The sequence below is a fragment of the Argiope bruennichi genome, chromosome 8 (assembly GCF_947563725.1).
Source record: "Argiope bruennichi chromosome 8, qqArgBrue1.1, whole genome shotgun sequence".
Lineage (NCBI taxonomy): Eukaryota > Metazoa > Arthropoda > Arachnida > Araneae > Araneidae > Argiope > Argiope bruennichi.
Genome location: NC_079158.1, coordinates 85,613,929 through 85,629,630, shown reverse-complemented (window position 1 = coordinate 85,629,630; position 15,702 = coordinate 85,613,929). Strand labels below are relative to the sequence as shown.

The 15,702-nt window shown below is 25.2% G+C and overlaps 1 protein-coding gene across 1 annotated transcript in view; it reads right to left on the bottom strand.

Moving 5' to 3' along the window:
• Positions 1-829: 829 nt before the first annotated feature.
• Positions 830-15,702, bottom strand: part of LOC129981637 (cell adhesion molecule Dscam2-like) — a 506,908-nt gene continuing 492,035 nt past the window's right edge. The window contains exons 26-27 of the mRNA XM_056092554.1: positions 2,571-2,672; positions 830-975 (exon numbers count right to left, since the gene is read on the bottom strand). Of these exons, the coding sequence (XP_055948529.1) occupies positions 2,596-2,672 (77 nt within the window). The 3' untranslated portion in view covers positions 830-975; positions 2,571-2,595. The remainder of the gene's footprint in view (positions 976-2,570; positions 2,673-15,702) is intronic.

Genomic DNA, 15,702 nt, shown 5'->3' with positions numbered 1-15,702 from the left:
TAAATTTACTTTTCATTCTCTCTACTAATAATATACGTCATTAATAAGTTTTGGGAAATGGATTTTATAACGAAATTTTTTTTGCAAGAATTTCTTGCAATACTACGACACTGATTACATGATATTTTTTTTTCATTCTTCAGATTAATTGCATGTTAAATGAAATGAATTTTTGTAATGCATTTAATATACTTGAAAAATAAGATTCATAGATATCAATATGTAATAATCAGGTGTAACTCAAGTTTTGTGTGAATCAAGTGTTGACTTTTGCGAACGCCTGGGTAAGAACATTAAAGAATAATTTTATATCTTTCTGTTGTATGGGAAACGTCTTCTGAGAGTTTTGAACCCAGATTAGCCTATTCGCATAAAAATATGTTTTAATCATTAAACCAGGTTTAATTGTCAACATTTTTTAATCATTATTCGATTCCATTAGCATTTAATGCCAAAATTTAATCATTTAATTTTGGAATATTAAATTGTCATATGTAGATGGTTTACATAATTTTCAGAAATAAGTGGATAGTTTATTTTGTATTTCTTATTAAACATGAATAAAATAACTTATTTTCAACTAATTTAATTTTAAAAAACTATAACTTATAAGTTTTTATTATAAAATTAACTTTAAACTTATAAAAAATTAAAACTTATAGAACTTAAACTTAAAACTTATAAAAACTTAAAATGTATAAAATTAAACTTTAAACTTAAAATGATAAAATTAAACTTTATACTTAAAACTTACTAAATTAACTTTTTAAAACTTATTTTCAACAATTTTAAAAATATATAAGTGAGTATGTCTGTATATCAATATTTTTATTCACAAAAATTATGTACAAATAATATTGTATATGTACACACAAAACTCAATTTTCCTCTCAGTTAATTTACATTCATTCATTAGCACCGATTTCCAATTAAAAAACTTCATCTGGATCACTGACAGCTTATGGAAAATTCTTCCTGTAAGATAAAGAAATATTAATAGTTTTACATCAAAATTTTTAAAAATATATATATTTTGTAAAGTCTTTAAGAAATATCATTGGTGATAATAAATCTTTATTCATTAATTTACTTTTTTTTTATCTAATTTACATTTTTAACTTATTAATTAATTTCAAATAATTAAATTATTTAATGCCAAATATATGAATTAATTAATTTGACATAAAATGAAAGCAGGTATGAAACAAAGATAACCATCAAGAATTATGATAGACTGGTTTAAGAAAAACAAAATAATACGGTCTAGATCATTTGCAGCAGATTTATTTCATGCAAAGAAATTTTGACATAATTTCAAATTAAAAAACAGGTACTTCCACATCTTTTAATGAAAAATAGATTATTTTACCAAAAATGAAAATTTCAGAAATCATTTTCTGTGAGAAAACCCCCGAAAACTACAAGCATTGCAAAAAAAATCTGTATTAATAAATAGCGTAATTTTAGCTTAAATATGAAATGAAATCCATAATAAGCAAAACGGAAAAAACCCGTTAATTATTTTAGAATGCGCAGTCAAAAAACAATGCTTTTTTTTATATATATATTTTAACTTTGATAAAGTTGTATAATAGATAAAAATTCATCTTTACATGATCAGTAGTACTGATTTAGTATAAAACACAGAACTAAAATCTGATTCTTTGATATCAAATGCTTAATGTTTTATTATATATCCTGTTCGTAAAGCATGTAGAAATCATTAAATACTTCTAACCTTCAAATTTTAAAAGTTCTGTAATAATTTGGAAAGCTACATAATTGGTTTTTCAAACCTAAATTCAAGAAAATATACTGTTCTTTTTAGTACTGAAATTGGTACTAAGTGAATGGGCTTTACTTGCCCAAGATAATATTTTGTCTACTCTAATATATATATATATATATATATATATATATATATATATATATATATTATTGTATGATAATGTCTAATTTTTGATACTACATGCCTACACTTTTTTCAAAGCACTTTCTTAAATATAATACAATTAAATTCCCATAATAGATTTCCCTCAATAATGTTTATTTTTAAAAATTTAAATATCCTGTCTTAACATGCCGTGTATAGAATCATTTGAAAGTTATTAATTATTTTAGTACGTGTTACTTGGTTATTTACATAAATGAATTCATCCCTATTTGTTCAAGATCTTGTTTTCGTATACAGAAATGTAAATTTAATGTATCTAGCTAAGGTTATTTATATATGATATTTTTATTCTAATAAAACATTAAGCAACCAAGATAATATACGCAATAGACATGTCTGCCGTTTTAAACCAAGTTTCCTTATATATATATATATATATATATATATATATATATATATATATATATATATATATCTCAAATTATTCTGATAAGAATTTTGTAATTAATCTAATGACATTAATTTAATTTGATTAATTGCAAAATTTATATCAACAATAAATTAAGCAATTAATAATCAAATACTATTTGAAAATTAATAATATTTGAAGTTGTTGAAGTAACATTATTCTAAAATATATATATATATATTGTAAAACTCAGTATAGATAAAATACCTTTAATGGAATGGTCTCATTTCTTCTAAGTTAAAACTACTCTTTCTCTATCTGAAGACCATCTTTTGCTCTCTTCATATTGACTGCATTCGAAATTTTTCCCTGTAAAAGAAAATTAAAATTCTTGTAGACTTATAGTTTATCTGTTTTAAAAGTTTTTGTTAATGGACCAATTTTTTTTATTAAAAAATTCCATAACTTTATTAAAGACGAAAAATTTTAACCATTTGGTGCGATACTTTTTTTATTCATTCAATGAAATAAAAATATGCGTCATACATCATTCCATACCACACGCTCTGTGAATAATGCTTCATTTTGAAAGTTTTACTCAGAAATACGAAAATAAATTCGAAAATTTTATGTGTAAAAGAAAATCTCATTCGAACCTGTACCACATTCGAAATTTTTCCCTATAAAAGAAAATTTACATTCTTGCAAAGGTATGGTATAATTCATTTTAAGCATTCTTATTTATGGACCAACTATTTTTGTTTAAAAAATTCCACAGTCTTCTTAAAGACGAAAAATTTAAGCCATTTAACGCAATACTTTTTTTATTCATTCATTGAAATAAAGGTATGCGTCATATATAATTTCATACCACCCACTTTATGAAGAATGTTTTATTTTAAAAGTTTTATTCTAAAGTATGGAAATATGCTACAAATGTATAGCTGGATATCCCAACCCTAGAATTATACCACTTCTTAAAATCTAGAAATTATGAGTTCCAAACCTGAAACTCACATCTAATATAAGGTCTGAGAGCGAGATGTACAAATAGCATCCATTAAAGAAAGCTGTCCTAATGCTGTGCCATACACGTTTTAATGCACCTTAAATATTATGGACGTCGGAACTAGAAATATATATCTCATAAAAAAAGATATTGCTACTGCAAACACTAAATGACATGGATCACGCAAATGAGCATTAAACCGTTCTTAAAGATATTTATAGGTATTTCGGGAAGTGAAATTGTTTTAATGACCTCTTTTTATACGGTTGGAATATTGAACATAAATGGTCTTCAAAAAACACAGCAAGCCCTAAACGGAAGAAGGGGAACTTTTAAGTGATTTTGTGGCTGTTATTAGAGATTATTAAGGCCAAATTATTCTTTTTAATGTTTGTTTGGATTAAGTGAAACATATATTTATAGAAAGAAAAGATGTTCGTTATCTTGATTTTATTTTATGCAATTATATGTTCTGAGATTAAAACACATATAATAAAAAGAATTTCTTCTCAAAGAACGATAGTTGTTTTAATTGATTATCAAGTGCTTAATTTATATTCAGTAAATTTATAAATAATGAATAAGTTTGATTTTTTATTTGTTGGAAAATTATGAAGTTCATTAATTCTAGTGGTGATATTTCTATTTGTTGTAAAACTGTTACGTTCAAGGGTAATGAATTCAGGAAGAAGGAATAATTCAGAACATATTCTTTCATGAACATATATATTCCATGGAACATTCTTATCATAATTATAACTATAGTAACAGTTTCTTTTTTTAAAAAAATTTAAAGAAATTCATCACTTGATATGTGATAGTAAATAGTTAAAAGGAAATATTTTTTTTTATTAAATTTAAAAGCAAAATCCCTTTGTAATTTTAAAGACAAAAAAAAAATAATGTTAACTTTTTTTTCGATTTATTAGTCTGTGGGTTAAGAATGATATAAAACTTAGCTTAACTAAATACTGCAAAATTATCAAAATGGCATCTTTACTCATAAAACAGTTCGGAAGACCAATTAGTTGTTATTCCACACAAAAATTTGAATAGTCATTTGCTGCTCGTCACTTTTTTTCATTTTCAACATTTAGACGATTAGGACTTTAATGCATCGTAGTAAAAAGGAAGGTTATTTGTAAATATTGCAATTTAAGACAGATGATTAAAACGTTGAGACAAGATTTTGTTGTCAAATTAACAATTAAATCAAATATATCCAACAATGCATATCAAACTCGTGAAATATATTAATATATATGCATATATATGTATATTTGTGTTGTATGTATATATATATGTGTGTGTGTAATAAATAAAATGAAACTCAACATATTTCAATTTAAAATGTAAAATAACTTTTACCTTTCAGTAAGGGATGTATCAAATAAAAATACACACTTTCGAAATAATTTAATCCTAAGCCAAGTGTTCTCAGGCGTATAATTATTCTTTTGTAATCATTATTATAATTCAAGTATCCTTCCTAATTAACTTGGCACATTTTGATACTCACTTCTTTGCTTGCAAACTGAGGCTAAAAACTAAAACACTGTAATTCAAAATCATTATCTCTCTTTCCAGCAGTTCTTTAACTATGCCAAAATTAAAGCAACAAAACACCTTAATTTGTTTTCGCGGAATAAAAATCGTTCTGAATCATAGCTCTGAGTTGTGACGCAGTATCCTTCTTTTCTCTTGACAATCCATCTTTGTAGCTTCATCATTTTGTCACCTAATTACTTGAAGCAGCCCGTTGCTACATACTTAACTGCTTCAAGGAAGAAGATACTTGAAGGAAAAGAGTGGAGGGAGAGGCAGGCTCATATTAAGTCCAAACTGTTGCCAAGACCTTAATTAAAGCTAATTAAGCAAATGTAAAAAAATGTTTCCCGCAATGCGATGCCTATCGAGATTTCTCTGGGGGTCTGCGAAATTCGCCAGTGGTTGGTAAAGGCTTATTAAAGTATTAACACGAGCGGCGCGAGAATCTAAGAGAAAATAAAGCAATTCCAGTAATTTAAATAATTGACGTAATTACCTCAACGAAAGCAATGAAAAGCATCTTGTGCGTGATTGTTGTGTTTTTCGTTTTTGACAAGATTCCTTATTAAGCTTAAGTTAATTTTTAAAAGAATCAAATGTGTTTTGGACTCTTATTCAAAGCATTATTCCAATCTTAATTAGAAAGATAAAAGTGTAAATGAAATAATGAAAAGAGATTTTTGCGTAAGCAAACAACAATTGCCTTCAAGTAAATACCGATTGCAAGTTTTTGCTTTTTTCTATTGAAATTTCATTTAATGAGTGATAAGGATTTATTATAACTGAAATGAATAATAAACATATTAATTACTTGAAGAGCAGATATTATTTTTCTAGGGAAATTTAATTTAATAAGTTATTACAGTTAGTAATAATTAAAATGAATCATAAAAACATTAATTATTTTTCAAATGAAATTTGATTTGTTAAGTGATCCCAATTTGTAATCATTAAAGAGAAGTATTAAATAATTAATTACTTAAGAAGAAGATATAACTGGAAGGTAAATATGAAATTATTTTTAAGTTGAAAACTGACAATCAAACCAATTGCAATTTTCCCTTTTGATTATTTTGAATATTTTCAAAGAAGATAAATGATGTTACATAATTAGAATTTTTACTTTATGACCCGCAGTGAAAATTCAATTAACACAACTTAGATTATTTATTTTTACACTTCAAAAATATAATGATTTCTGAGCCGAATATTTATTAAATTCGAAATAAGTTAAAGTAGCAATTTTTGAAAACTTATAAATACATTTATATTAAAATACAGATAAGAGGCAATATTGTAAAAGATATTTATAAATACATTTGGTAAGAAAGGAAAAAATTTCTTCTAAAACACATTATTTTAAGTGATACTTTACATCATAAAAAATTTGCATTACAAGTGTTCAATAAAGATATTTCGTGACATTAGAATTAATGTTGGAAAATTCATATTTTACGATTTACCTAATTATTAAAAACTGGATAATTAGGGAATAAAATATGAAAATATATATATATTACATTCTAAAAATGTTGTCATAAGTAGGAATAAAATTTTCGCATGTTTGAAATCTTTTGACTTAATTTTCTAAGAAGAATTTTCTGCGCTTTAATATTAGAAATATACCTGCAAATAAATACTTGGTGAAAAGAAAAGAAAATATTAAAAAATCTAATTTGCTTACATATTGCCATCTTTAATTTGAAAGAACATAAAAAGAAAATATATTGTTTTGCAATTTTTAGAAAATAGCTTTTATAAACTAGTTGTCATGACAACTCAACACACAACAGCCTAAATTTATTATTCTCACCGCTAGAAAGTTCAAACAAAATAATTCATTCATCCACATTTATTTTACACGAAATTCTTAAAATTACTTAAAATAGTTTTATATATATATATATATATATATATATATATATATATATATATATATATATATATATATATATATATATATATGAGTTTTCTGTTGAAATTTTTTCAATAATGTATTATTTAATTTAATAGAACTGAAATCATTTAAATATACGATTTACAGCATTATATATCTCAATTCAAAAAATAATATAAAATCTATAATTAATTAATGTTATTATTTCAACAACTCAATATTTACTGGTATAGTAAAAACAAAGAATTTCTTGTTAAGAAATATGGTACTTTTATTATTTTTGCAAAAATAACGAGCACAAACACATATGATTCCCGGATATTTCTTTATCTGCATAAAATCAGATTCAAATTATTTAATCATTTTTTTTTAGAAATTCAGCAAGCTGCAAACTTGAAATTAATTTTATTAATATTAATGTCTTTCAATGTACAATCATATAGGAGAAACCCTATATAATATTTATTTGTAATTTCCAAATGTAGATAGCAATAGATAATCGTAGTCTTATAAATTTAATAAGGCATAATCAAAAACCTTTAATGTTCAAAATTACAATTTGAGCGTTCATATTGCATGCTAGGACGGTGAATAAACACCAAAAGGAAAATATACTTATAGCTGAGTTTAATTTGGAAAATTTTAAGAGTATATATTAGCGCATATCAAAAATAAAATTCTGAAGAGAAAATAACATCTTCATCAGAGTTTGTTGATTGAAGAGTTCCTTATATAAAATAAATTTAGTGTAAGCTTTCTTAAACCTGAAGGGCACAGAAGATCATTATTTAATATTCCCAGAGATCTAGTTTCTTTCTAGAATATTTAAATGACATTTATTTATCATGGTGGATTCATAAAATTGCATGAACTAATTAAAATTAATTAAATTATTATTAGAATTTGAATTGATCTGGTATTATATCATAAGTAATTCAAATTCGAATTATGACCGGATAAAACCAAAAATTGTAAAATAAATGACAAAAGTTACATAAAAAAGTTATAAATTATGCATCTATTATGGTTTTTTACTAGATAATGTGAACGAAATATGATATTTCTTTATAATGGATGTATCAATAAATGAAGGCATTTTCATAATAAATACCTTAAAAGTTTGTTAAAGTAAGCAGTTAATTAAGCCAAATCATGATACTTGTTAAAATACTGAATTGTTTCCATAGTGTTCAATAGATAGTAAGGGAAGTTCGTTCATGGTGATATATTTTATCTTTTCTGATAAAAGTAGTGATGAAATATTTTATATTTCGAATTTTAATTTTAATTCTGCTTGTTACTACAGTAATAGACTACATTAATAGACTCAAAAAATAGATAGTAAATGAGACATCTGAATTTTTCTTGACTTGTTTTTAAAATAAAATTGAGTTGAATGAATAGATTATTTTATGATATTAAAATTGAGTTGAATGATTAGATCCTTTTTTTTACCTTTTTAAATATTTTAAATAAAATGAATATAGTTTGTGGACCAACAGAATTAATTCCAAATTTTACAAGATAAGAAAAGAAGGTTTGATTTTTAATGAAGAAATAGCGAATTATTTCTTTCAGTAATATATATTTGGTGGTATTCTATTTGCATCTGACATGAAAACATCCAGCTTTATTCATAAGTGATTGCAAAATAATAATAATAATAATAAATCTTTTTTTGAATGTTTAAAAATTGGTGTAGGTTTAGTGATGATAAGTAGTAAAATAATATTCTCCTTTATATAGTTAGTAAAATAATATTATTTTACAACCTATATAAAGAATTTATTACCTTTTCAACTCATAAGAATTTCAGCAAAGATGATAATGAAAACAAAATGCTCTTAATTTGAGATGAAAGTCCTAGCGACGGCTACGAAACTGCTAGCTTCCAAAGGTTTCGTTAGTGGCGCCATCTGCTGTTAGTTTTAAGAGATATTTGTTTAATCAATACGAATCGAGAAATAAAAGTGAAAAACTAAACAAGCAAATCTTCTTCTGACATTTAATAAAAAAATTTGAAGCATTATGCATAGCTGCATTTTTTATACTGAGCAACAGAGATAATAAAATTTAATAATGATTATTTATAAATAAAATTTTATCATATTGTATTATTTAGTTATAAAAATTTTAGAAATGACTCAAAATAGAGCATTTTATGAATTTTAAACAAGAAAATTCAAATACTTTTGGAAATTTGACTGCAGGCAGAAATTAAAATCATATTTCATTTTCAAAAATTAAGATATGGCTTTGCAAAAAAATAGTATTTTTTTCCCTCCACTTCATATCTCAAAGAAAAATTTCTCTATCAAAAATATAAGTTTTTATTAATCGATAGATGCAATTACAACAGCATCGTATATATTGCTTCCATTCATTGTTTTTAACATCATAAATCCGCAGTTGGCGATTCAAATGAATTTTCATTTCATTTTTTTTTAAATTACTTAAACAGCATCATATTTTGATAGTGATTGCATCGTAGCTACTATTTACCTACTGACACTCATATATACAATTATTTGAAGAAGCTGTATATTCTAATATATTAACAGGGTGAATGGTGCATAGTTCAATAAAGAAAATTTGCACACTAAAAATTAAATTTTTCCTTTGTTTATAAAGATCTCAATTTATTTTCTTGGATCTTCTTTTCTATCATCTAGAAAGAAGATTTTTATTCACAGTACATTTCATAAATCATTTAATTGTAACAAGTATTAAAAATTCTGAATTAAAAAATATATAATTTATAAATTAGGATTTGATTAACCTCAATTAATTTTTCTTAATTAAGATAATGGAAATTAATGATGCATTAATTACTTAATTATTCTAAGAAATTTGGCTTAGGAGGATTACTTAATATTTCTAAGAAATTTGATTAAAAAATATTAAATATAATTAAAATTTTATCCTTCATTTTCATAATTTTTGTGAAAAAATAAATAAGAGCATTAAATTATGTAATAAATAAAGTGCATTTTTGAAACGAATTTCTACAATCGAAGTAAAAAATCCTCCGAAATCAAATAAAATTTAGACCAATCAAATATTCTAATCTTCTGACTAATAAATTTATTTTCCAATAAAATGATCACAGTTTGTTTTTAATTTTCCCTGTTGATTTTTAAATTTTAAATCAAAACTGATTTTATACGTGGAAGGCTGACATAAATTTTATGAATTTGATTAAGATCAGTGTATCGATGAACAAAATATCGATATCTTTCTCAAAGGAGAATATGTAGATTTATATTTCAGTTGATCTTTAGATGTTTATATTTAATCAAATTATGACTAAGCATGCATAAGAAATATAAATATAATTTTTTGCAATAGAAGACATTATTGTAAATACTATTGTATGCACAGTAGAAGATATAATTTTTGATTAGCAATATGAGCATTCCTTTTTTAAGAAATATTATATTAAATTGATTGAATAATAAAGCTGTTAATTTTCTATTTTCCTAAGATGAATATATTTTTAGGAATTTCAGTTCATATAAATAATTTCGATTCTTTAAATAAGCCTTTTACCAAAATACATTACAATTCCATTTAATCAGAATATGAAATAATTAAAGCCTTTGCTGTTTTTTTTTTTTAATTTTGAGATTCCCAACTGAAGATAATTACTCTTACACTGTATATATATAATTAATAATAAGCAATTTGGAATAAATTATTTTCAAAATAATTGCATTGCTGTATTCTATTGTTAATATTTTTTTTTCCTTGTGAATATTATATTTCGTAAAATATAATTTCTGATACAAAATAGAATATCAGTAATCGCATTCCATAAAATGCAAATGCTGATTTCAAATATACATGTTAGAACTCATGTTTTCTCAAAGATTCCACGGAATTAAGATTTAACTCGTTGTTTATCAACAATTATTTAAATCTACAAAAAGTAAAAGAACAAATCTTCGCTCTTTAGCTGGTGCTGCCATCTATTGTTTCATAAAGGAAATAATAAGTTTCAACATCGGTAAGAACAGAGGATCGGTAGGATCATTTTAAAGCTATGACATAGATAAATTAATATTTTGGACTTAATTATGATCGAATGCTACATAAATACACATTTCTATTTATGAATAGCAGCTGAAAATATTATTTACCTCAATTAATCTTTTCCAAAAATATTTTTATTATTTCTCAAATTATACAATATCCTGATTTTTTTGTGATGAGTATCCGATTATTATCACTTTTTTTTTACATTTATAAACTTAGCAATTAAAAGAAACATGAAATTTCATAATACATATTAATATAACAATGGATATATGAATTAAAAATCTCCATTCAATTACGGAAAATGATGCTTCTAAAATTTTTTTTCTAAATGCAAGAAACATATATGCCATATCTAATTCAATAATTATATGTACCTAAATATTATATCTAATTTTATAATTAGATATGACTAAGCATTATATAGAAATCTTACATCTAATTTTTTAATGTTTGTCTAGCACATTCAATTTATCTTTCAATGGAATGGACTGATCTATACATCGGGGCACTCTTTTGTTCGCATTAGAACACAAAAATGAAAGTGCAAGAAATTTTTCTTTGGTCCTATTGCCAAGAGATTCTTATTTGAAGTTATTTTGATGCGGGTTGATTTAGGAAAGGGAATCGTAGGTATTTTTGGAGAAAATTCCGTGATGTTAGGAATTTTTATCCCTATTCTTGAATTTTGAGAGGTGTATAAGTATTATATATATATATATATATATATATTTTAGGCCAGACAGTTCGACCTACAGTTACCAAATTTGATATGTATATACCTTGGAGGCCAGGAATGTGCACCTAGAAGCGATTTTGTTTAATTTTTAATGAGAATTTTAATTAATTAAAAATGAACATTTCATCGTTTTTCCGCTATAACTCCCAAAAATATTATCGCACAAAAATTATTTTTACGTCAAATTGCAGTCCAAACAATTATCTTTTTAATGATACCAATAGTTTTTAAAAACAAATGAAATTTTTATTTTTAATGAATTAAAAAAATATTTTAACCATATTTTTTAACAATTTATTTTCCATAAAATAAAATTTAATCTCCACGAGCACGATTTGCGAGCATGGAAAAAAATTAGCATTTATCAACGTATAACCATCACATTAACAGAATCTTAAATTAAAAAAATAAATCAACTATTATCTCAAATTAAATATATAAAAATGTAATTTTCAGCACGAGTCTGTATGAAGTGAAAAAATTTGAAATAAGGAGGAAAATGGAGGACAAGTTTTTTTTTTATGTTCTTTTACAATATCTACATTATTAATTCAATAAAGCAGTTTAATTTAAGGCAAAACATGGTTTAATATATATATATAAGATAATCACTCTTATCAGCGCCCATTACCTAATTTAGGTCATACATCTGCGAACAAAATGGTCTAAATGTACTAAATAATTATATTTTATGTAACTTGAGCCAATAAATGCTCCGATAAATTCCGAATTTTAAATTTTTACATAGTTCCTCTGCTCTTTGAATCATATTTAATAAAATATTCTTGAAACACCAATATTTTAAATAAAAGCTGTTGAACTACAATTAACTAAATCAATCACTAAAACTGACTAATTTATGAAATTTAAATAACACTCTTCTATAAAAACTAGCGATTTTAGACCTCTTCGTCGACCGTCTCTTTAAGTTACGCTAATCTTTTGCCAGGGTTTCCCGACAGTGATTGTACTATGATTATGAAAATGTTGAATTTTCTATAATTGATATATAAAAACTTCATAAATCTGTCAGATTTGATCGCAGAAGTTAGAAATGTTTATTTATTTATTTAAAAATCGAAGTGTCAAGCGTATTTCGCAGAATATGATTTTTTTTAGCACAAAAAGACTGTGTAAAATTTAAACTTCATAATTTTTAAGTACATTTATTGACTGAAATAAAATAAAATATTTTTATTTACATCATTGAAATATTTTGAAAGTAAAACTAAAAACTGAATTTTACGATCAATCAGAGAAATTTTTGTTGAGTAATTCTTTGAGATATTGTATAAATTACGGAAATTTTTCTGCAATGCACATACAAATTTAATGCCGAACGACTGTCTTTTCACTTTTCATATTTTTAAAAAAGACTTATTTGGTTTCTGTAAAAAGTGTATCTTTATTAATTGCAGTTTAATATTTCCGCTTTAATCTAAAGTTGAAATTTTATGAGCGCTGACAAAAAATTAAAGAGAGAGATAAGTAGTACAATGAACACAACGGTTTAAAGCAAACATAATAGTATGACTGAATTATATAACTATCAAAATCGGAAGCTGAAAAACATTTTGCAGAAAAAGATATTAAGAGACCAAGTTGCATAAAATATTTAATTGCAGATTTTACAGATCATTAATCTTGGCGAACCATCTGGTTGCCAGAGTCTGCTAGCTTATAATAAAGCTCAGTGTGTGTGTGTGTGTGTGTACTAGCGCTCCACAAGTCAGTCCATTTGAGTTATAGATACCAAATTTGGCACATGTATACCTTGGAGGTCGGAAATGCTCCCTTCAGAGCGTTTTTTCAAATTTTTAATTAATTAAAAATTAAGCGAAATTTTAATGTTTTTCCGTTATAACCTCTGAAATTATTACAGCTAAAATTTGATTTTTACATCATATTGAAGATTATATATATATATCAACAAATTAAATTACCATTTTTAATGATTTTTTTATTTTTAAATAATTTAATCATATTTTCCAACAATTTATTTCGTGCAAAATAAAAATAAAATTTAACTTGCACGAGCACGTGACAGTTCAATGGGAAAAAAATTAGCTTTTATCAACGTGTTACCATTATATTAACAAAAGCCCAAATTAAAAAATAAATCAACTGTTATTGCAAATTAAACATATAAAGATGAAATTTTCAGCACGTGTTCGTATGAAATGAAATGCATATGAAAGAGGATGTTTAATAAAAAAATAAATACAAAGAAAAACTTTCTATGATCCTTTACAATATTGGTGTTATTAATTTAATAAAACAGCTTTATTTAACGTATATTGGAATACAACTCTTTTATATGAAAAGAGTTGTATTCCAATCAACTAAATCAATAGCTAAAAGTGATTGATTTATGAATATTTGAATATCACTATTCAATAAAAATGGGTGAAATTAGACCACTTCATCGACCATCTGAAAGATGATGCCCCAATCAGTACCCGAAATTTCTCAAGACTGATTTCCTAAGATAATGAAAATGTTGATTGTTCTAAATTATTCTATTCAAAACTTCATGAATCGGTTATATTTGATAGCAGAAGGTAACAACATTAATTTACTTATTTAAAAGTTGCATTGTCAAGAATATTTCATTTAATATTATTCCTTAGGACCAAAGGACTATAAAATTTTGATTTCATAATTTTTTGAAGTATATTTATACCAAAACAAAATAAAATATTGTTATTACCATCATTTAAATCCTTTTGAAAATAAAACTAAAAACCGAAATCTATAATAAGTCTGGAAAATTTGTGTAGAATATTTCTTAAAATACTACAAAAATTATGAAAATTATACTGTAGTGCACTTAATACTTAAATGCTGATCGATTCAAGTTTCAGTATTCCTTTGAAAAAAATGCGTGGTTTCCATAAAATATGTATTTTATATTGATTGCAGTTTAATCATTTCCACTTTGATTTAAATTTGTAATTTTTCGGCAGATGACAGAAAAATAGAGAGATACATTGCGCATTACGGCTTAAGACCTTTTTAATAGTATGAGTAAATTATATGACTATCAAAATTTGAAGCTTAATAATAGTTTGATGAAGAAGCTATTAACGACAAATTACATAAAATATTTAGCTGAAAATTTTACCGAGCATTAAGATCGTCGAACCGGCTGGTCACCAATGGCGACAAGTATATATATAGTTTTTCATTATTTCTTTTTTTGAATAAATTTACTTCGTATATCCTAATTAAATCCTTCTGAATATCCTAATGTCCTTTTCAGTTTGCAATCTTCTACTGCTTTTAAAACCTTATCATGTATTTTCCAAGACATGCTTTATTGTGCTGAACATACGTGAGTTACTAAATGAATTCAAGGAATAGTCCCTATTAATTTTCTTTGTACATAATTTACAAATGGGTGAGGCGAGCGTTTTAAAGTGATATTTTCCAATGAACTTAATGTTCACTAATTAGCTTTTAAATGCTATCTGCCGGCGTCCTGGCATATGGGTAGCGCGTCTTCCCCGTGATCTGGGCGTCCCGGGTTCGAGTCCCGGTTTGGGCATGGTTGTTCTTCTGTTGTTCTATCTGTGAGATGTGTGAATGTGCCCTCTTGTACAAAGGGGTTGTGCAAGCGAATGAGTGATGCGTGAGTAGCAAAGTCGTACTCTTGGCCCTAGTTGGCGCTTCTATAAAAAATAAGAGATGTCCCCCTCAGGCTTAAATCGCTGTCTTCGTAACAGCGGGCTTGTCAGTGGCAAGTGCCATAAGAAACAACAACAACAACAACAACAATAAATGCTATCTATATAAAAATTCAATAATTACAATGATAAAACGTTGGTGGATGGTAAGATTTTAGTTATAGAATGATATTGGTCAGCTGTTTTAGAATCGTTCAAAAAAATAAACGATATCCACCAAATTAGAGTAGCAGAAAATATTTTCATTACTATCGGAGTTACGTATACTTTCCAGAATTTGAAGAAAATAGTCCAAGAAACAAGTTTCATGTTCTCAGTGTAAACAAAATGGAACAAACATCGGGTCGATTAGCGGAAGGGTTTCGGAGAATACTCAAATCTCTTGAGGGGTAAGGGGATAAATATATACCACTTTCTTACAAAAAAAGTCTAAGTAGAAAAATACTTTCTGATACAAAACATTTTATTTCATCCATGATTTTTTT